The 22,965-nt window shown below is 47.2% G+C and overlaps 1 protein-coding gene across 3 annotated transcripts in view; it reads left to right on the top strand.

Annotated features, from left to right (window-relative positions):
• Nucleotides 1-3,464: 3,464 nt before the first annotated feature.
• RALGAPB (Ral GTPase activating protein non-catalytic beta subunit) overlaps nt 3,465-22,965 on the top strand; it is a 68,282-nt gene continuing 48,781 nt past the window's right edge. Inside the window, exons 1-6 of one of the 3 annotated variants that reach the window (XM_030462990.1) lie at nt 3,465-3,609; nt 9,447-9,659; nt 10,303-10,505; nt 17,440-17,603; nt 18,232-18,418; nt 21,839-21,970. In XM_030462990.1, the coding sequence (XP_030318850.1) occupies nt 9,477-9,659; nt 10,303-10,505; nt 17,440-17,603; nt 18,232-18,418; nt 21,839-21,970 (869 nt within the window). In that variant the 5' untranslated portion in view covers nt 3,465-3,609; nt 9,447-9,476. Of the gene's footprint in view, nt 3,610-9,446; nt 9,660-10,302; nt 10,506-12,771; nt 12,837-17,439; nt 17,604-18,231; nt 18,419-21,838; nt 21,971-22,965 lie in introns of those variants that run through there. The other 2 variants (XM_030462989.1, XM_030462991.1) reach the window with 2 other exon arrangements.

Genomic DNA, 22,965 nt, shown 5'->3' with positions numbered 1-22,965 from the left:
ATTGCTTCATATCCACCAAGGCTCCCCAGCAGCCAATGGTCCCACAGCAGGTCCCAGATGGGGCTGTGAGGGTGCTGCTCCAAGGCTGCAGGATTTGGAGGGGTGAACCTCCCTGTACCCAGGCCCAGACTGATCAGATCCCAAAGTAGGACTTTCCCCCAGGGGTGTTAAAAATCTGTGCTACTAAACCATCAACTGCAATATATTGAGGAATCTGGCAGTCCATGTTTCAGCAGTAACCAGGGGAGTTTTCTGGTTGCAAAGGTTAAGAAAGTTTCTTGAAATGATTCTCTCCCAGCTCCCCAGTCTGTTTGCATTTATCAGTTGACTCTTGGGGTATAAACATGGATTTCTGTGAGTTATGATTACTTTGGCCCTGGAGCCTCTAAGATCTATTCCCAGTGCTTGTCCTGCCAGCTGTGGGTCACAGAGCAGAGGGGTGATGGGTCCCAGCCCTCTGGGTGCCTGTCCCCTTTTCTTGCTTTCAGTGAGGAGGGACACACACACTGATCAGAACAAGGACCCATAGCCCAGCATCCCCCTTTGCCCCTTCCCTTTTCCTTGGTTATACAAACCCCATAAGCAAGGCATTGGTCTGCAATCCACCTGTGTCTCCCCACCAACACTAATGCCAGGAATTACTCCCAAGTTATGGTAACCCCCAAGTTACCATCATCTGCTGCTTCTGTACCTGTGATGCCCTTCAGGTCCTTCCCTTCCCCTCAGCTGGGCTGTGACAGGAGAATGCTCCCTGCAGCCTTCCCCAGGGAAGGGCTGGCAGTGTCCCCAAGCCCAGCAGCCTCTAACACCCACTTTTTCAAGCCAAGGGGGAAAAGTTTCCCTCGGGGTCTTCCCAAGCCAGCTGGATACCCACCTTGCCCTGCAGAGAGTTCCCCTATGTTCTGACAAGCCATGCCTATATTTTTCCTAAGCTCTACTTTCTCACTCCAATCCCAGGGGGAGGGAAGGGTCCTCACATCCAGCAGGTGAGTGCCAGGTTTGGAGAGGTGTCTCCTGAGCTCAGTATGTGTTTGAGGAGAGGTCCCAGGCCCACAGCAGCCGTGGTGCCAACCTTTCTCCTGGCATCTCTGCCAGGTTTTGGAATCTGATTTGTCTGAAAATGGGGTTGTGCTGGGCTGCCCCTGGGAGCCCCTTGGCTCTGTCAATCACTGGTGGCACTGATGCTACTCATCCCCCATCCTCAGCACAGAATTCCCATGGATGCACATCCCACTGCTCATCCCAATGGTGAGTGGTTCAGTTCCACCTGGGGGGCTCTGTGCATCCCCCACGCCCCCTGCACTTCCCTTCACATGAGAAACACTCTCACACCCACTGCAGGCACTGTAACTACTGCACAAAACATGGCTCTGGATGAGCCTGTCCTTTCCCTGCCCCTTCCTTTGGAGACAAGGGAGTATTTCAGTAGGGTTCAGACAAAGGGATAAATCCTTCTCTCAGCTTCCTGGGGGGTCAGCCAGCCCAAAAACCCTGAAAAAGCTGCCCACACTTGTGTGTGGGGCCAGCCAGGCACACTGCCACTCTTCTTACCTCTGTCCTTTTTCCGTAAAGGCATTTCTGGCCAGGATCTTGCCACCAGCATCAAATAAAAAGCATAGGAGTTCCTGCTCATTAGAGATCTCAGCAAGAAAGACACTCAGACTCTGTAAGGTATTGATTAAAACACCTTTAAATTAAAAGACCTGGACATAACAGGAGAAAGAAATACAATTTTACTCCTCTCAGATGCTGGGACCCCAGAACTGTGCAGGATCGCAGGGTCCTCCAGCCAGGGCACAGCTGTTTTAAACTGTTTTAAACACATTAAACTGGCTGTTTAATGAAAACACTGCTTTGCTTCAAGATAAAGACAAGGACAGGCAGTGGCATGTTCTGTGGGAGAACCCCGTATGGACAGGGAAAGAAGAGGCAGCAATCCCAACTTTTTTAGTACATAAATAGAGGTAACACAACAATGGGAAGGTGCATGAACCCTGTGATAAGATACTGAGAATCCAAGCAGGGCAAATTGCACCCAGCTGGGATAGCCCTGAGGCAATTCCCGGTGGTTTTAGAAACCACGTTTAGTGACCACAAAAGAAGAGCAGAAAGCTGGCTCACCACTGGCTGCTGCTGCTGATTCCCGAGTTCCCTTTCTCATCCCTGAGCTCTGTCACTGGTGAGCTCACAGCAGGACCCTGGCTGTGTTTGCTCCTTCAGAGTGGCAGGGAAGGGGCTGCCAGGAGGATGGGCTCAGCAGGCAGACTTGGGTTTGAGGGGTGAGGGATCCTTGAGCCAGCTCTGCCCAGGTCCTCTGGGTTACACCGTGTCCATCATGTCCTTGCACGGGTTCTTGGCTCTGTCTGAGCTGCTCCTTGTGCACCGAGAGCCCTTTCCCTTTCCACTCAGCTGTCTCCATCCTTGCTGCACCCCAGCAGCCTCACTGACACCTCTGAGGAGCAATTTGGTTTTTTTTTTTAAGGCGTTCATGTCCGGCAAAGGGTCCAGCAAGGACCCCCCTTTCCCCTTGAGGGCAGAAAAAACTCTCAGAGCAGGTTGGCAGAAAAAGCCCTGAGCAGATCCTTACTGTGGATCTCTGGGCCCTTGCCCCCAGCACAGAGGGGGCAGAGGCAGAAGAGTTGGCAGTGTGATGGTCTTATCTCAGTGGGTGGCAGCAGAAGGGGTAAAAAAGAAAAAAACCCTCTCTTTGCAGGCTGGTGCTTGTTGAGGCTTCATTCATTCCCCTTTTGGACTGCGTTTGAACTCCTGAGGCTGCTGCTCCGCACCTCGGGAGCCGGCAGAGGATTCATCAACACCCGGGGACAGGGGAGACACAAACCGAGAGCAGGAATCCCGGAGCCAAGGGAACGCGAGGAGGCTGGAGGGAGCTCAGGAGGGGAATTAAACCTGTCTGGGGAGAGAGACGTGGCCGAGGTCCCGCGGAGGGTGCAGGCGGGATCAGAACCCCTCGGGCTGCCGCAGCCGCGGGGGGCACAGGAACCGGTGTGTGTGTGTAGGGGGGGGATAGGGGAAGCACTCTGCCCGCTCCGAGCCCCTCCAGCGAAGGCTCCGGCTCTGCCTCCGGGAGATGCAGCAGCCCCTGAGGGGGGCGGGCCCTGCTGCCATACCCAGGCGGCAGCCCTAGGGGGGTCCCCGTGAGCGCTCACTGTCCTTGCCAAAGAGGGAACAACGCTCAGAGGAAGAGGGGAAGGAGAATAAGGCGAAGGCTCTCCCGCTGCTGGGAGCGAGGAGCTGCGGAGCACGGCAGGGGCCAGGCGGGGCGGGGGCGCGGCCCCTTTAAGAGGAAGAGCGCGGCCGTGCCCGGCGTGCGCATGCGCTCAACCTCCCCCCGCGACTTATTCGGCGCTGGCGGGGGCGGGGCCGCTGGCTCAGGGGGCAGCGGGGCCGTGGCGGGGCCCGAGCATGCGCAGTGTGGGGGGGCCCGCCCGGCCGCCGCGCGTTTTGTGGCGCTGCCGGAAGCGGGAGCGGGGCTGAGCGGAGCGGCGCGGGGCAGTGTCTCCCTCTGTGGTCTCGGCCCCATGGAGCCGGCGGCCTGAGGGCGGTGCGGCCGGCCCTGCTCCGACATGCCCGCCGGGCCCTTCGGCGCAGGTAAGGCGGCTCGGGCCCTCCCGCTGCCCGCACCCGGGCGGCTCCCGCTGCCGGCGGGGCCTGTGGTGGCGGGCGCCGCCCGGGAGCCTCCGCCGCGCTGACCTCTGCGCTGCCCGCCGCGGGGCCGGGCCTGTGGGCTCGGCGGGACCGGAGCGGGCGGGAGGACCCGCGGGTCGCCTCTGTCCGCTGTCGAGCCCCGTCCGGTGGCCGCAGAGCGCGGCGCAGGGCGGGCGGGAGCGGCCTCAGGCGAACCCCCTTATCCCGGCCCGCGGCTCCTTCGCAGCCCGTGCCCGGTTCCGTGCTTGGTTCCGGCTCCGGCTTTGAGTCTCGTGTCGGGTCCCTGGAGGAGCCCGCGGTGTCACCCGCGGTCGGTGCGCTCCGTCCCCGCGGGAGGGTGGGGGCCTGAGGGGAGCAAAGTTTTGGTCGCTGCTTCCCTTCAGACTTTCTTAGAAAGACTCCGGGGCTTTGTGTCTCCTGTCCCGGCTGCCGGGGCTCTGCCGGGATCCTGCCTTCCCGGGCTGGTGTTTCCTCTCGGCCGGCGGGCAGGGGTCGGTGTCCCGGTGCGGGGCATCCCGGGTCCATCGGCTTGGGAACAGCCCTGCCCCGTCCTGGGGAGCTGCACGGAACCGACCCGAGGGAAGAAGGGGGAGCAAAAACTATTCTTACTGTGGGTCGGGAAAGCTCAGAGTTTGGCAGGGAAGTTTTGGGCAGGTGTGAGAGATGTGAAAACTCCTTAAATTCTCAGGTGGCTTCCCCGGGAGATCATTTCCTCAACCCTGTTGCTGAAAGTGAGGATAATGGTGAGAAACACAACAGTACTGAAGTCTGAGCAATGAAAATTGAAAGAGTAATGGCCAAAACGTACAATGGTGACCGATGTGCTTTCTGGTAGCTCTGTTACTCTTTAAATGTTACAGTGTGCAATTTTTAGGCAGCTTTTTGCTTCGTGGCAGGTGTCCTGCTTCCTGCTTGGGGAAGGTTGGTGGCCAGTGGTGGTGTGAGGAATGCTCTGGGAAACCAGAATGGTGATGGGATCACTGGAGAGAGTGAATCCCAAGCCTTGGGGTTTAAATGGCACCTTAGGTTTGAGCCCCAGCCTTCCCTGTGTTACATTGCTGTGTTCACTTCTGTTACAATCAGGTGATAATATCAGACAAATTCATTCTCCCTGGGCCTGTGATTCCCTCTTGCTCAGTAGCACTGTGGCTGAAGGGTCTTGGGAAGGGATGACATGACATGCAGGCCTGGTTTTTCTGTGCCTGGTCTCTTCCTGCCTTGAATCTAAACTCCTTTTTGTTTAATAGTAATCCTGACGTGCATCCTTATTTATTCTGTAGCAAAAGTACTGACTTAACAAAATATCAGCTTTCTACTAGTGCCTGTCTCAGATGGTTCTGTTTGGCTCCCACCTTTTTTGTATTTTTGTCTGCTACCTGCTCTGCCTGTTGTCCTTAGCACATGCTGTGTGCCTAGGGCAGAGCCTCCAAAAGTGAGCAGTCTGGATGGGTCTGTGCTGCTTCTGACCTGGTGGGCTTAGTGTGAGAGGTGCTGAATTAAGTCTTGGCAAGATTTTAGGTCATTTTCTCCATCAGAAACTCAGAGAGTAGAGGGACAGCAATGTCAAGGTGTGGGGCAAGTGGCCTCGTGGCAGGTGTCCATGTTCCAGGTGGCACTGGCCTCAGATGGCTTAAAAATTGCTCATAAAGCTCTTTGGTACATGATCCAGGGAAGATGGTTGTAGCAGGAGGGGTTTCTGACAGTAGTTGTCACTTGTGTCAATACTATTGGTGTAGTAGAAATTGCTTGATTTCTGTGAAATTCTTATAAGTTTTGTCAATTATTCCAGAACCTAATGGGGCAAACCCTTTGTGATGGTGGTGCTCTGGTTTAGGCTCTATTGGGTCTTCAGTCTGCCTTGGGCATCTCTGCTGGCAGTGTTTGCATCTATTATATTAGAAACAATTCCCTCTGTTAAGTTTCCAGCTCAGGCTCTGCTTCTTCAGCTCTGGTAAAACCCAAGAAGCATCCATGTTTTGGGGACAGTTTGTGCTTGAAATCCTTCTGCCTTGTAGGCAAACATTTTATTTTATGTATGAAGCTGCTGAACACAAAGGGCTAAATGTTGGTGTTTGTGCCCAGCTCTGCCCTCTCTCAGCACACTCCTGCTGAGGAGCTGCTTCCTCCCCCAGCCTTGCTTCCCTCACAGACCCCCCAAACCCCAGCTCTGCTGTAGCTCTGATCTCCTGCATCATCCTCCAAAGTAAGTGCAGAATGTGGGGTTTTATTTGGTAATTCTCATAGCTTTACTGGTCTTGGAATTTAAACATTTTGCCTGCTGACTGGAAGCAGAACTTAAATATAATTAATTTATTTTTATAAAAATAATTACAGAATTTTGCTTTTGGAGGTTTTAGGAAGTTCTTTCATGCTTCCCAGCTTCTGTAGTGTTTGTGAACTGAGGATCTTTGGTGTTAAGTGCTGAAACATCCACATAAAAGTCCAGTGGTTTATATGGTGATATCTACCAGAATTCCTGAGCTGAAATGAATCTGGAGGGAATATATTGAAACCCAAATTATTTCCCAGACTAAGGAATATTGAAATTATGCTCAGTTTCATAGTACATGGCAAACATTTTAGCTTTGCATCTCTTAGTTGTTCTGCCAGTGTTAATGCTGACAATTTCTTTCCAGATCTGTCTCACAGTCTGGGAATGTTTTATTTGGTGAAAGAACATAAACATGACATCTTTCCAAACCTGAGAGTGTGTAAAAATCCTTGGCAAAATTCAGGGTTTGTTTATTCTCCTTCCTACCTCTCCTTTTAATCAGGTTGCCTGTCATTCTGAGAGTCCTTAGGGATTTGAACCTCAAGAAGATTTATGTGGAATATGAATATTCAGCTGTGTGATGCTGTTAGGGCCAGTCCCCTTTTCTCCCCCCATTTTGCTCTTGCTTATTAAGTGATTTGGGGTAAATGCAGCCTCTTCTGAGGGACCCAGTCCTGCTGCTTCGAGGCATTGGGTGCCTTTTCTCTAAAGCAAGTTAGAGAAGTGTCAGTGTGTTGGATGTGTCAAAACAGAACATGGTAGGAGGTGCAGTCATATGGGGAAACTTGCAAACCTTTTTAATCTTCAACTGGCCATAAGCCATGTGTAGATGGGCTCAGCTATGCCCCAGTCCCAAGAGATGGCAGCAGTTTCCAAATGGAAAAACTTCCTTCACATGGAAGTTCAAGGGGAGTCTTCAATGAAAAGTAACTTCTTGCTGCTAAATGTAGGAGGTGAATAAATCCATACATGAGGAAATCCCACCTCAGAATACTTCTCCATCTGAAGCAGTTACCTCAGTATTCCTTGTATCTTGATAAGACTGAAAAAAGATTTCTTTTATGGCAAGACCAAAAGAAGTCTTGAATATGAATAAAATAAAGATGTGATCGTTACCTCTGTGTATGAGGGTCAGCCAGCAGGCCTGGGTGTATGTGGCACCAGAAGTTTTGGTTGTCTGGTCCTGCTGCTAAAGCTCTCAACCTGGTATGTTTTACCCCTCCTGTGCTGCTCCTCTCTGAGGGTGGAAGGGTCCCCAGAAGAGCTTTTGCCTCTCTGCTTCAGCACAGCAGGAGCTGCTGGTGGTTGTGTCCTCCCATGCCTTGCCCTGGTGCAGTGAGGGTTTTCCACAACTCAGGCAGCTTTGGAAAACCTTGTCCTCTCTGACTTCTGTCATCCAGATGAGAAAGTTCCTACATAATCACTGCATGGGGTTTGCTTGTGCTGTGCAGCACCTTCTGTGGCTCTGGGACCCTGCTCAGTCCCTGGGAGGTTCCTGCCAGCAGGTGTTGACCACCAGCCCTGCAGCTGGAGGCTGGTGATGGAAAGTACACCCTGCTCTATCAGTTAAATGAATTTGTTTGAACCAGCAAGTTCCACCTCCTCAAGTGGTGTTCCATGCTTCTGTCATGAGCTCTGGGGGCAGTGGGTGGGGTGGTGGGTGCCCCCACCCTTCCCTGGTGTTGAACAAGGGGCAGTGCTGGGGGCCTGAGAGGAGGAGGGGAAGCCTGGCAGAGGGGATGGTGTCTCCTTTCTGTCCCTCCTTCCACTCCAAACACAGGCTGGAGACAGTGTTAGGTGTGACAGAAAGGAGAGGATGAAGATGCCCAGTGGGTATAGGATAGGGAGAAAGGGGTAAAGACAGCAGGAGAGAAATTAATGTAATGAAGTTAAGCAGTGACTGAAGCCATCACTAAGGATTCAGTCATATTCATTCTGGGTATTCTGCTTAAGAATGTTTTGTTGTTGTTGCTTGCTGTGGCCTCTTGTTAGTGTCCTAGAATTGCTTTTTTCCTCCAAGCCAAAGGGTTTTGACTGCAGTGGCACACATGGCCCCCAGAGGAGAGAAAGGGCCTGAGGGATGAAGAGGATCTGCTTCCTGCAGGCTCTGGCTGCTCTGATTAATTTCCCATCAGATGAGCACACGTGATTGCTGCCTCAAATCAGGGAAGATGTAGTTTGGAAAACCATGATCTTACTGCCCCACCTTCCCTTCTGCCTCGAAGGGAAACATCAGGCTTTTTGCTTAGGTTTTGGGTATAAATAAACCCAGCCTGGGGAGTCAGCTGAATGGGCAGACCTTTCAAATGGGGGCTTGTCCCTAGGAAGGTGTATGGTGCATTTCCAGGCCAGGCTTCTTGTTCAGTTTTGGGCTGAGGAGTGCCCAGGGGAGGCATTCAGAACATTCCCTGTGTAACTGGCTTCCAAAATGTGCCCTCAGTGTTTCTGGTGGGTGCTGTTTCTGACAGCTTGAGCTGATTGAAGCTGTGGCTGTTGAACACTCCTTGCTTTTCTCTTGTGCCAGCCCTGCTTGCCTTGTTTTATCTTTCACGTGGTCAGCTGGCTCAGGTAACTGATACCAGACTGGCAGTGTTAGTGGGAGAGGAGGAAGGAAGGAAGGAGATACCAGAATCCCAATGCTGATGGCTTCAGCTGCCCTGGTACCACCTGCTTAGGCAGCAGTTTTAATGGTGCTGTGTGTGTGTCAAAATGCCAGAAGGGATGGATGCTCCTGCCACCCTGCCATGTGTCCTTCCTGCTCCTTTGTGTCAGCAGAGTTTTCATCTCACTGGAGGTAGATCAGATCTTGATCAAGCAGAACCCCCTGCTTTTGGGGCAGGAGGACCCCCCTGCTTTTGGGGCTCAGGTGCTGTACAAGTGCTGAGTGACTGTGGAAGAACAGCCCAGCTTCTGCTGCTTCTAATCCACCTCTCTTCATTGTGGTTTCACAAAAAATGCCAAAAAAGAAAAAATAAACCCACCCCTACAAAATGATGGTGAGTTCATTGTCAGCTTGCCCCCTGCTGCTGCCTCTGTCTGCAAAAAGGGAAAATGCACAACTGCAGTTGTTGAAAGGAGAAGGCTGTGCTTCTCCTGTCCAGTTCTGAGAGAGCTATCTGGAAAATTTCCTAGTGGCTTTTCTAACCTGAATCTTTGGGATAAATCTAGATTAGAGTGTGCATATTGTCTTGACAAGGTTTTGAAATGCATGAGGTCATACCTAATTAAGTTTGAGTGTCTCAGATGGGCTGCTAGTTCCTAACTGAAACTTACTGTATTCTTTTTTTTTTTAAAAACTCAGTAAAAAAAAAAAAAAGCTCACAGCTACATTAAAACATATTAAGATTGAAAAACAGATTATGGAATCTCTTCTAGGTCTTCAGATGCCTGACATGGGCACGTGCATCTTGAATTTTTGACTCTATCGTGGCAAAGAGCCTCAATTTTGATAACTCCTGTCATAGATGTTCCTACTAATCATGTCTTTGTTTTCTTTTTTGTCCCCCAGGTGTTGTTTGGATTGTAGCATAGAGGCACTATGTACTCAGAGTGGAGATCCTTGCATCTTGTTATTCAAAATGATCAGGGTAATACCAGTGTGCTTCACAGCTATCCTGAAAACGTGGGGAGAGAGGTGGCAAATGCTGTGGTGCGTCCTCTGGGACAAGCTTTAATTACATCATCTGTTGGAAGTGAGAGCTTACTGAAAACAGACAAAGAAGTAAGTGCATTTCCTTATAAATCATAAATTCCTTCATGCTAGAGTGACAACTTCATGCTTTTCTGTGGCCTCTTTTCTCTCTTTAATAGTCCAAGGTGTATGAAGTGTGCTGTATTTTTAGGTTAGTCATCTACATGAGGCTTTTATTAACAGCTGGATCATAGCAGCTGTGTACTTCATCACCTCTTAGTGTTTACCTGAGCTACTCTACCAGGAAGTTCAGGCTAAAGCAAAAAAGAAAAAAACCAAAAAAACAACAAAAAGAGAATCCCAGGAATTCAGCAGTGAACACAGAGCCTTTCTAATTATTTTTTTAAAGCAGCAGTATGTGACTTCTAAAAAAAGGCTTGGTATGGTCAAAATATTAGAATTTTAACATCTTCCATTACATTACAGCCCTTGTGTGTTCTGAAGGGTTCTCTCCACAGGTTAGAAATTAAAGATTTAGTGATCTGCAATTTATTCATGATCTTCACAATGTCATGTTATACAAATCAATAACTTGCTGTTCTCACACTGTGTTTGTTAGAGTTCCCCAAACCACAAATCTCCTGTTACATTGTTCCATTAGGAACAATGTGCACTGACCATTGATTACTTGCTAATACATATTTGTAATAACTTGTGCTTTGTGTTTGGTCAGGTAAAATGGACAATGGAGGTGGTTTGTTACGGACTGACCCTCCCTCTGGATGGAGATACTGTGAAATACTGTGTCGATGTCTACACAGATTGGATTATGGCTCTGGTGTTACCTAAGGACTCCATTCCTTTACCAGTTATTAAGGAACCAAACCTTTATGTTCAAAGCATTCTCAAACATCTCCAAAATCTCTTTGTTCCGAGGTGAGTGTTGGGGCTGGGTCACTCAGGATGCTCAAGAATTGGAAGCTGTAGCCAGCAGGTAACCTGATGAGCCATGGAGGCTCTTGGTTAAAGTAAGACTGCTCTCATTGCACAATTAGGAGGAAGGTGTCTCTCCAAAACTGTTTTGTAACTTTTCAGTCACAAATTGAGTCATTGCATTTAGGTAATTAGAATTAGAGGTTGTTCATGGACTTGAATGTTTACTGTTCAGAGAACTTTTCAAGAACCTGTATCTCTATAAGATGATGGAATGGTGTGGGGAAACATTAAATATTGTGTAAAACTGAGATAACTAAGAGCACATCATGGCAATCTCATGCCTTTTTTGCTCAAGACTTGACCGTGTTGCTGATGTGCTGGAGGATCTTGCAGAAAGTGGCTGCTTTGTGCTTACATCTTGCTGCCTGTTAAATTGGCATCCTTATGCTGACTGTCTTGCACTGCAAGTTTTGAAAGGATCCTGCCAAGGTGTGCTTGCTGGCTGACAACCTGGTGTTACCTGAGACCCCCTGGGATGATGGTGTTGAGATACACATGCTGCTAGGTCCTGGACAGAGTTATGTTGTGGGAGTGCTTGATCACTATACATGGTTTGTAGTTTATGGTGAGTTTGTCTGTTGCTGCTGAACACTTGTTGGATATGTAAGAGGAGATTAATTAATGATGCCCTGTTAAACAGTACTTAATTAATTACCTGAATTTTCTTTGGGCCAATGTTTAGTAGATGTCTGTAGTACCAGGTCATGCACTTTCATCAGTACTACTCATGTCTCACTGCAGGAGGCCTTCAAAGGGCCCTGTGCTTGGGTCACTTAAGTTTGTTTGAAGGCTTTGTTAATAAAGGGCTTTGAATAATAACTCAAGCAAATTCAAATAATAAGATCATAGTTATGTATTGTTTGCTTTAGAGTCTATTATGTTGTCATTGCTCTTGTGAAAAAGGGATTTTACTTCCCATTCAGGAATGGTCAGGTCAATGGCACAGATCTGAGGAAAGCATTCTTCTGGATGAGATTTGTCCAGGAGGTTGTTTCTAAGCTTGAATCCATGCAAAATAGAGTCTGCTGTCTGGGAGTCTGTATTCCCTTGGCACAGCAGAGCAGAACAGTCCTTGTGGTGGTCAGTGACTGCTTTTACACAAGGGGCCCTTGTAGCAGGCAGTTTGGGAGGGTTTCTTGCATGGTGTTGGCAGAAGCTGCCATTCCCCCATCTCACCTGTCTGCAGTGGTGGAGCTCGATGCAGGGTGATGGGCTGCATGGGAGGGCTGTTGAATGAAACAATACCAGAGACAAGGAAGGCTGAAAAACCTTAACACACACCAGCACATTATAACTAAGGTATTGTCTTTCTTTCAAAACCTGCTAAGCTGTGGCAGAAACACTTTTTTTCATGGCAGTTGCTGTCAGCACTTGATGTTTAGGTCCCTGCTTTGCTTTTAAAGTTCCCAGCTCCTTGACACAGCTCCTCCAGGGAGCTGCATTCAGAATTCATTCCAGCACCAGGAAGATATCCTGTAATGGAAATTAAAATCAGAACTGAGCTGTGCACATCCTGCTAGAGGGAAAGCAAAGGCTCATAGTCTGTGTCTGTTGGGGGAAAGAGGAGAGAATAATCTCTGATTTCTGATTTTAACCAATTGATAAGGTTGCTGGTGCTGATGGGCTCCTGTAGATTACTTACCTAGGGCCTCTTATAGAAACCTGCATTTTCCTGCTGGAAAAATTTCCTGTTATTGCATTGCAAATACTAGGCCGTTTTTATGAGCCTGTGTCCTACAGAAGGTCATGACTAAAATAGTGTTCTTCCTCCTCCTGGTTTCCTGGAAACAATGTCACTGTTGGTTTGGCTCTCTGTGAGGTGGTGGCCCAGAGCTGAGATGAGGGTTTCAGACCCTGAGGGGGATGTAGAGTTGACGTGTGAAATGCAGCAGCCTTAAGTGAGCAGTTCAACTCTGATAGCATCCCAGGAACATTGCTACACCAAATACAAAGCCAGAGTACATAAATCATTCCAGTCTGCATGCTCAGCAGAATCAAATGTTTTCATATGCAGTCCTTGAAGCAGTGTGGTGCTGAAAAGTGAGAGAGGAGGGAGTCAGGTTTCCATTCCTTTGTCTGCAAGACTGACTAGAAGGAGGGTGCTTGAATCTTTCCCTCCAGCACTGACCTGTCCACCCTGATGGAGTGAGCACTGGGTGCATCTGAGCAGTCCCCACACAACCCCCAGCAGCCTCTGCCCCTCTAGCAGCCCCGTGATGCTCAGGAAGCCTTGCAAACTGTTTAAGCAGCAGTGGTGGCAGCTGCTGTCAGGTAATGCTTTAGTGTCTCAAACTCTTTTTAGAAACACAAAGAAAATACAAGACCTCTCTTCCCCTGCCTCCTCTCCCCAGGAAATTGAGTATAGGTACTGAGTGTTTGCAACTAAAATGTCTGGAGCTGCTTGAGAGATGTTGGAACACATCACTGTCCCAGTGTGAGAGACTTTTATAATAATTCTGCTTCTCATATGAAATCACAAGAACACTTCTTGTTGCAAAGGAGTGTGGGAATGGAGAGGACAGTTTCTGTAGAAGCATAGGCATGAGCCTGCAAAGTGCTGCAAGCAAAGTTTGCCATTCAGTTGACTTTGGGGACTTCAGCTTTTCCATTTCCAGGTTAGCTCAGAAGTACAGTAAGTGGTGTGCATCTGGAGCTGCTACATGTCAGCCTCCTTCATATGGCTTCCTGAAATCACTAGGGCAAGGAGTCTTGAAACAGGCTTTGGAACCTCAGGCCCGTCAAGATTAAGAGTATCTTTTGACTGAAGTATCTGAGGGGAAAAAAATAGTGCTGGGAATGTTAACTGGGCTTACTGGTCCCAAGCTTTGCTGTTCTCTGGGGAGTATTCATTAGGATTAAGCAGCCCACTGAAGCCCTGAGCTGTGACTTGTGGTCTGCAGTTTTGCATTGATACCATCTTGTCTCCTTCTGATCTTGTTTCCAGTGCTGTAATACAACATTTATTCCATCAAGGTGGTTACATTGGAAACATCCAAGTCTGGTCCAGAGGGCATTAGGGCTTCTCCTGCCCAGGTGAGGTGCATTGGTACACACAGCATGGGTAACAAGCAGGAGGAGCTGGAGGCCAGTGTGCAGGTGGAAAACTGATACAGTTGCCATCACAGAAATGTGGTGAGAACTCACACAGCTGGAATGCTGTGATTGATGGCCACCAACTTTTCAAAAGATACAAGGCAAGGAAGGAGAGGTGGTGAGGTTGCCCTCTGTTAGGGAGAGATTGTCCAGAAATTAATGATGGGGATGACAAGGTTGGGAGCTTATGGGTAAGAATCCAGGGAAAGATCAATAAAATGGACATCATCATCATGGGAGTGTGCTACAAACCACCCAGCTGGGATGAAGAGGTGGGGAAGGTACTTTACAGACAGTTGGGTAAGGTCTCATGGTCTCTACTTCTTGTTCTCATGGGGGACTTCAACTCCCCAGATACCTGCTGCAAACATAATACAGCAGAGGGGAACAGTCCTGGAGGTTCTTGAATGTGTAGGAGATAACTGCTTGTTGCAGAGGGTGAGGGAGCCAGCAAGGGGAAGCAGACCCCTGGACCTGCTGTTTGTTAATAGAGAAGGTCTGGTGAGGGATGGAATGGTTGGAGGACATCCTGGGCAAAGTGACCAAAGTGAAGCAAGGAGGGGGGAGTTTGCAGAACTACACCTGGGTCAGGAGAGCAGACTTGGATCTCTTCCAGACCATGGCTGAGAGAGTCCCTTGGGAGGCAGTTCTGGAGGACATAGGAGCCCAGGAAGGCTGAGCATACCTTAAGGTATTTAAGGTACTTTTTATATAAATATATATTATTAATATATTATAGATTATAAATATATATTTTAAATATATTTAAGGTATATTTAAGGTACTTTTAGAGGCGCAGGTGACCATTCCAAGTCACAGAAGATGAGCCAGTGAGGATGGAGCCCAGCCTGGCTGAACAGAGAGCTTTGGTTGGAACTCAGAAATAAAAAGAAAGTTTATGGTATTTGGAAGAGGGACAGGCAACCATGAGAATTACAAATATGTAGTGAAGCTGTGCAGGGAGAAAACTAGAAAGACCAAGGCCCAGCTGGAACTGAACTTGGCCACTGTGGTGAAAAATAACAATAAATGTTTCCATAAATAGATCAATAACAAGATGAGGGGTAGGGAGAATCTCCATCCTTTATTAGGTGCAGAGGAAAACACATTGACCAAGGATCAAGAGAAGGCTGAGGTACTTAATGCTTCCTTTGCCTCAGTCTTTAACAGCAACATCAGTTGTTCCCTGGGCACAGAGTCCCTAAAGATGGAAGACAGAGATGGGGAACAGATTGATCCCTGTGTAATCCATGAGGAAATGGTTATGGACCTTCTTCATAAGCTAGGTACTCATAACCATCCATGGGGCTGGATGGTTAACACTCTAGAGTGTTCAGAGTTGGCAGATGTGGTTGCCAAGCCTCTCTCCATAATCATTTAGAAATCCTGGATAACTGGGGATATCCCGTTGGGCTGGAGACTGCCAGATGTGACACACATCTTCAAGAGAGGCTGGAAAGAGAATCCCAGTAACTACAGACCTGTCAGTCTCACCTGGGTGCCAGGGAAGGTCATAGAATGGATAATCTTAAGAACCATCACAGAACAGTTAAAGGTCTCAGGGCCAGTCAGCGTGGGGTCATGGAAGGCAGATCCTGCTTGACAAACCTGATCTTGTTCCATGACAAGGTGACCTGCTTAGTAGAGGAGGGAAAAGCTGTTGATGTCATCTACCTGGACTTTAGTGCAGCCTTTCAGACTGTCCCCCATAACATCCTCAAGGACAAAGCTGCTGCCCATGGTTTGGGTGGGCACGTTCTGTGCTGGGCTGGCTGGGCCCAAAGAGGGGTGGTCCAGTTGGCCCAGTTGGCAGCCCAGGCTTGAGGAGGGTTCCCCAGGACTCAGTGCTGGGGCCACTCCTGTTTAACAGCTTTATTAATGATCATGAGGGGATCAAATGCCCCCTCAGTAAGTTTGCAGATGACACTAAGTTGGGAGGGAGTGTGGATCCGCTGGAAAGCTTCAGAGGGACCTGGGCAGACTGGATCACTGGGCTGAGACCAACTGTATGGAAGTCACTAAGGCCAAGTGTCAGGTCCTGCATTTTGGTCACAACAAGCCCAGGCAATGCTGCAGGCTTGGAGAAAGGTGCCTGGAAAGCTGTCTGGCAGATAAGGACCTGGGGGTATTGATTGTCAGCCAGCGATGTGCTCAGGTGGCATTCTGGCCTGGATCAGGAATGGTGTGAGCAGCAGGACCAGGGAAGTGAGGCCCCACCTTGGGTTCTGTGTTCAGTTCTGGGCACCTGAATACAAAAAGGACATTAGGGTGTTGGAGCAGGGCCAGGGAAAGGCAGCAAAGCTGGGGAAGGGTTTGGAAAACATCCCCTGTGAGGAACAACTGAGGGTGTTGGGGCTGGATAGTCTGGGGAAATGGAGGCTGAGGGGAGATCTTACCACTCTTTACAGATACCTGAAAGGAGGTTGTAGAGAGAGTGGGGTTGGTCTCTCCTCACTGGTGACAGAGGACAGGACAAAGGGAGATGTCCTCAAACTGTGTCAGGGGAGATTAAGGTTGGATATCAGGAGAAACTTCTTTACAGAGAGGGTTGGCAAGCACTGGAACAGACTCCCCAGGGAGGTGGCTGAGTCTCCATCCCTGATTGTGATTAAAAATCTCCTGGATGTGGTGCTTGGGGACAGGGTTTAGTGGTGATCATCAGGAATAAGGTAATAGGGTTAGGATGAGGTTGGACTCCATGGTCTTGAAGGTCTTTTCCAGCCTGAGCAATTCTAAGATAAGAGTTGCTTGTATTTTTATAAGTGTGCCTGTCAGTAAGTGATACCAATGTGAACTACTATTTTTAAGAAACACAGATCTTATCCAGTTGATCAGCATGTTCTCAAGATGCTTACCATGCAGCATGACTTGTGGGTTATACCACATGGAAAATATTTGGTAGTAATCTGGTAATACCACTTAGTAGTCCAGAGGTAGGTAATATTTTTTGGTTTTTTTTTTCATCCTTTCAGTAAATGGTAGGAAAAGTGGCTTCTTACAGGTTTAAATATGGCTTGCATGTATTGTATGCTGTAATTTGTAATCTCCTCTTTCACCCTTTAAACTTTTATGCTTCCTGAGCTTTGTTTATCAGTGTCCTCAGATACTGGCCAGATGTTTCACATCACTGATTTGCACACTTTCTGCTTTGTCCAAAGTAACTGATGGGAAGAGAGTCTGCTGCTTCCTGCAGCTTCTGCAGCACTTCATGTGGAGTGACTCAGCAGGAGCTGTGCAGGACTGGTTGTTACTTTAGGGAAAACCTTGATAATATCAATTTGTTCCCTGTCTTCCTTACTTAATCCTATCTTCCTTTAGTCTGATTTTTTTAATCTATTCACCCTCTTCTGGATTTTTTTTTTCCTAAATCCAAAGAGTTAGGGCCAAGAGTGGGATTTATATTTGAAAGCAAGAGGAGAAGTAGGAAGATTTTAAACTAATTTGCTAACAATATTTTCTCATAGTTTTGCCATTTTCCTTCTTAATTATGGATGTAACAGACTCAGCTACATTCTCATTGTTTGTGCTATGTAAAGCCCCTGTGGATAAGGGGTTGTGATTGCTCCACTTGGTGTTCACTCTCTGGTGGTGAGTTCTGTTATGGTACAACTTGTACTCACTGAGGCAAAGTTAGCATACTCAGAGACAGAGTTAGGGTTCATATTTGTGGCTCTTGTTCAATAATATTGATGTTTCCTCTTGTGATTGGTTGAAGTTCAGGTTATTGCATGCATCACTTTGGATTTCTTGTTTAGAGACTCAAGTATTTTTTCTTTTCCAGGCCAGACCCAGGATCAAGTCAGATTAGATTGTGCTTGCAGGTGTTGAAAGCTGTCCAGAAACTGGCTCGAGAATCAACAATTATGGCAAGAGAAACCTGGGAAGTTTTGTTATTATTTCTTCTTCAGATCAATGACACTCTTCTAGCAGCTCCAACTGTGCAAGGTTCATGTTCAACTTCCATTTGCTTCAATTACTAGAAAATCTTTTGGCTATGCTTGATGTTGAGCTACCAGGGGGATGGGGTCATCCTGTTAGAAGCTCCTAGGAGGCATCAAAATGAAGTAGCTTGCTCCTGATTTTGCAACTCTGAAGTAAAGCATTGTCTGAAAAGACTGAGCAAAGTGGAGCAAACCTTGAAATACATTTTTGCCCCCCAGTGACTCTGCAGGAGCAGCTAATGGTGGAGGGTTTCAGATAATGTTGTTCCCTATTTATTTCACTGGAACTCCTCTGTGTCTTGCTGTTTGATCTGACTACTGGAAAATAATGTTACTTTTGACCTATTTTTTTTTTTAAAAAGGCATCAATATAGAGAGTGTGATAGAAGACAGCCTAAGATCAGTGAAGTCACAGTGTCCCTTAGTGACATGTATGTGTGGCTGGGCTTTATATATAATGTTTGATCTTGTAAAAAGTTTAATTGGCTGTAGGAAGCAGTCAGGAATTGCTCTTAAATGAAAAATGATGATAAAAATGAAATAATCCACTTAAACTGAAATGTCCTTGGGGAGATGATGAATGTTATTTAGACTGAACACTTGTTAAAAGGCAGCTTTGTTTCTGTTACAAGGTGGCATTGCAGAGAATCTGGCTGAAAAATTAATTGGAGTGCTGTTTGAGGTGTGGTTACTGGCTTGTACAAGGTGCTTTCCAACACCACCTTACTGGAAAACTGCCAAAGAGATGGTGGCCAACTGGAGACATCACCCTGCAGTAGTGGAGCAGTGGAGCAAAGTCATCTGTGCCCTTACTTCCAGGTAGGAGAAAGCCCATGGAAATAAGAACATGTGTATGGGATGATCATGGTTACACCTGGCTTTCCCTGGCTTTGCTTGTTGGTGGAATGCACAGCAGTCTGGAAGGGAATGAGGAAAACAAAGTGAGAGATCCTGCTGGTATCCTTGGCTGGCTCTGTGTGTGACTTTGTTCTCCAAAGGAAGACCTGAGTTGGAGAATCTCTGGTGTTGTTCAGTCTCAGCATCTCTGGCACTCAGCTCTGTGCAGTGTGTGTCTGTGTGTCTGTGTGTCTGTGTGTCTGTGTGTCTGTGTGTCTGTGTGTCTGTGTGTCTGTGTGTCTGTGTGTCTGTGTGTCGGTGTGTCGGTGTGTCGTGTGTCGGTGTGTCGGTGTGTCGGTGTGTCGGTGTGTCGGTGTGTCGGTGTGTCGGTGTGTCGGTGTGTCGGTGTGTCGGTGTGTCGGTGTGTCGGTGTGTCTGTGTGTCTGTGTGTCGGTGTGTCTGTGTGTCGGTGTGTCTGTGTGTCGGTGTGTCGGTGTGTCGGTGTGTCGGTGTGTCGGTGTGTCGGTGTGTCGGTGTGTCGGTGTGTCGGTGTGTCGGTGTGTCGGTGTGTCGGTGTGTCGGTGTGTCGGTGTGTCGGTGTGTCTGGGGCTGTGTGTGTCGGTGTGTCGGGGTGTCTGTGTCGGTGTGTCGGGGTGTCTGTGTCGGTGTGTCGGTGTCGGGGTGTCTGTGTCGGTGTGTCGGTGTCGGGGTGTCTGTGTCGGTGTGTGTGTGTCTGTCTCCATCACTGGGACTCCTCCCTGTGTCCCTTGAGGAGAGACTCATGAACATCAGTGTAGCATCCTAGGCTGGATGCCTGGCCCAGAGGCAGACTGCAGGCTCTGGAACTCTCCAGAGGGTTTCAGGAGAGCTCTGCCAAGTCTGCTGGGCATGGGAGCAGTGAGGATCTGTGGGCTGCAGAAGTTGGGCTGTAGCAGAAGGCCCTGAACAGTGAGAGGAATCTTGGTACCCATAGTGGTACCAAAGCTTTGTGGTTATGAAGTCTTTGCTGAACAAATCTCAGCCTCCTGTAGGAAGGAGTTAGATTAATTATTGAGGAGCAGGGATCTAAGTCTCCTCCCACCTGTCCTGGGATGTCAACCATTTCTGTGAACATTAACCTGTATTAAAATTGCCACACTGAAAAATTTGATGGCATGCTTTTCTGCTAGCATTTATTTTACCTCTGAAAACTTTTGCTTTTGAATTACCTGTCAAAATTTCAATTGTGGATAGATTATTTATTTTTTCTGTTTATGCAGCTACTTCTTAAAACTCTGGGAACTAAAGCTGCATCCAAGCTCTGCATATTTCCCACGCTATTTCTTCATCTATTTTTAGCTCGTTAAATGTAGTGTTGCATAACAGAAAATATTTTATGATTCACTGATCCAAAAAGAACAACTCTGTCTCAAAACATGTGTTGGTGTTCTGCTCCATGCACTGAACCTCATTCTGTCTTCCTCTGTTGGGTACCAGCCTTAATTCTGGTGCTGTGTAGCAGCAACCTGGGGGTTTTCTGCAGTGTTCCAGTCTCCTCTTCAGTGGGTTGGTTTACACCTCAGACACAAAAAGTTCAACTCCTTCCAGGACTTACTTGAAGTTCAAGTCCTTCCAGGACTTACTTCCAGGCTTACTTGAAGTTTTGTGTTATTTTAAACTGTGAAATTCCAGCTTCCAGGAGTTCTTGGGTTGTTTTAGTAAAACAGTTTTCTGATTTGGGGTTTTAGCAATGAGATGAGAGTAAAGGTCTCAACCATATGGAAAATGGTATTTGGAACTGTGTGCACATGCAGTGTCCATCTGTTTACATGGCTGGGACTTCACTGCAGGATGAAATCAGGGTCTTGCTTGTGTTGCCATACCAACAGATGCATCTTGGACCTATCCAGGGTGCTTTAGGTCTGTTGGAACTGTCTTGGACGTGTGGGTCGTAATTTATTTCTGTTTTCAGTCATTCTGGGAAATGTCTCAAATTTAGGTTACAGTTCAGCTGTGCTTCTTGAAAAAAAACTGATTTCTTGAGTGGAGCCCTGGGAAGCAGCAGTGCAGGGTGCTGCAGAGCTGAGATGTGGAGTGGGACTGCCCATGCTGCAGAGCAATGTTGTTCCTCACCAAAAACCTGCTGTGGGGTGATGCCTTTGGGGTGCTGAGCCATCTGTGTGACAGGCTGGAAGGCAGGCAGTGCCTGGGGGGGGGTTGTGTATATTTGGACCTGAGGAAGGCCTCGTGTCCTTAAATTCTCTTGTTTTTCTGTCCACACTGGTTACTCTGGTAGTCTGCCATTCCCCACACACTTGGAGGGTATTTTGGGTTGGCAGTGCCCAGTGGAAGTGGAAGGTGGTAATTTAGCCTCTTTAACTCCTGTTTTAGGAGTCAGAGTTCTGCTCTCTTCCCACTTCTCCTGGTTATAAAGACTTTATCTGTGTAAATCTGGCTTTACAAGCTTGCAGTGCTGAATGGGGCAATTTTTTTTGTCCATTCTAAGCAACTCTTAGCTTAGAAGTAAGGGCAAGAAATGGTGCTGAAAGTGAGCTTAGCTTAGGGAAGGCCAAAATGTGATTTTTGTGAATACTGGGACATGGACAAAGTGCTACTCTGATCACTTCCATCCTTTTAGAGAACCCAAAGATGATGTGCAGGAAAACTGATCTATAACCTTGCAAAGCTGGTGAAGAAGCAGAGGTCAAATCAGGCAGCAGCAGCTCAGTGAAGCTCCATGGGGACTGACTGGTCAGGTAGAAATAACAGCTGCAGAGGAAGATCTCCAGTTATGAGTCATTATCCTCATGATGTTGCATTGCTGTGAAGCCCTCTTCATTGTTCTGCAACCCCCAACTCCTGCAAAACATGGTGCTGAAGAGCTTGCTGCTCTGTGTGCTGCAGATCTGTGCTGCTTGGAGGATGGCATCCAGTCTGCTCTGTGCTGGTGTAAACTGGAAGGCATCAGTCACTTGCAGTTCAGACCTGTAACCTGATGGGAAGTGCTGGAGTCATTAGACACTTTAGCTAAAAACCTTGAAGATAAGGGCTTAAATTTTATTTTTTTTATTTATTTTTTTAATTTTTCATTTTAGTCACCTCTTCCTTCTTATTGAACATCTTATGTATGTGCCTACGTTGATTGATTGCTATCCCCTGGCTAAAGAGATGGGAGAGTGCTATGGGGTGTTAGACCTCAGCAGCTCTCTGATTTGGTTTGGCAGACTCCCAGGCTTGTACCCTTAAAGATTTAAGAGACCTGAATGTTTGTAAAATCCAGGGATCTCTACAAAACCCTGGGATGTTGTGTTGCTGCCTATGGGCTCACCTGTGAACTCCTGCTAGCTTTCAATTTTGAAAATTAATTAATGCTTAATTTTTGAGTATTAACTGAGTCACAGCTCTGTCTGATGTGCTTTCTAGATTGCTGCGTTTTACATATGGACCTTCATTCCCACCATTTAAAATTCCTGATGAAGATGCTGGTCTGATTCCTCCTGAAATGGATAATGAGTGCGTTGCACAAACTTGGTTTCGCTTTTTACATATGCTGAGGTATTGTCACTGTGGCCATCTCTTCATGTTCTTGCTGAATTCCTATACATTTGCACGACAAAAATGTCTCTGGAGAGTGCTTAAATTAAGCACCTAAATAGAATAAAGAGAATAATAAAATAATAAAATAATAAAGAGAATAATAGAATAAGAGAATAAAGCTCAGGGAAAGGCTGGGAGTGGGTTGTTCAGCTTTGAACTCTGACTCTTTCAGTGTGTAAACTGGACCATTTCTAGAGATTTGGCCAAGTTTTTAGAGCTTTGGCATTTTGGAGAATCTCAACACAAGACTTCAATACAATTTTGTTTCTCTCAGATAGCAAACAGGAAAAACAGAACAATAGCTCTGAGATATGTTTTCTGCTTCTATTTATTCTCCAGAGTGTTAAAGTTAACCTACAAAAAAGATTGTTTTAAAAATGGGTGTATCTCTTTGTTTTTGTGAAGAAAGCTATACAGTTAATTTTAACATCCATGTTATTCTTCCTTAAATACACAACAGAACCAAGTGGCATGCTTTGTTTTAAAGATTCTTGAGAATGGCATGGCATTAAATGCTCTGAAGGACCAGAATAATAACCTTTGTATATAAACATTATGTACTAGCTAAAGCTAGATAAACATGAGCCTGTTAAAAATCTACTTCTTAAGCAACTAAAAAACAAAAAAATCTCCTTTTATTAATTTTGATAGTAATGTCTCATGTGCTGTACTCTTGAAATCTTGGAATTGCTCTTAGAAGCTTTCTTTCAGCCAGGAAAAATTGCTCAAACCTTTATAAGCCACTCCCTTTCCTGTCACTGGCTGCTGCAAAAACTGAATTCATTGCTTGCCTTTTGGGAATAATTGTTACTTCTTAAACTGAGTTCAAAAGGCCACTTAAGTGATGGGATTCAGCAGTGGGATTATTCTATCAAGTGTATGCTCTGATTTGTTGGATTTTAATAAAACTGCTCAGTTTATTTGGGTAATGTTTGAAATGAAGACAACCAGCA

The sequence above is a fragment of the Calypte anna genome, chromosome 20 (genome assembly GCF_003957555.1).
Source record: "Calypte anna isolate BGI_N300 chromosome 20, bCalAnn1_v1.p, whole genome shotgun sequence".
NCBI classification, from domain to species: domain Eukaryota; kingdom Metazoa; phylum Chordata; class Aves; order Apodiformes; family Trochilidae; genus Calypte; species Calypte anna.
Note: the sequence above shows the minus strand (reverse complement) of the source record. Positions and strands in the feature narration are given on the sequence as shown.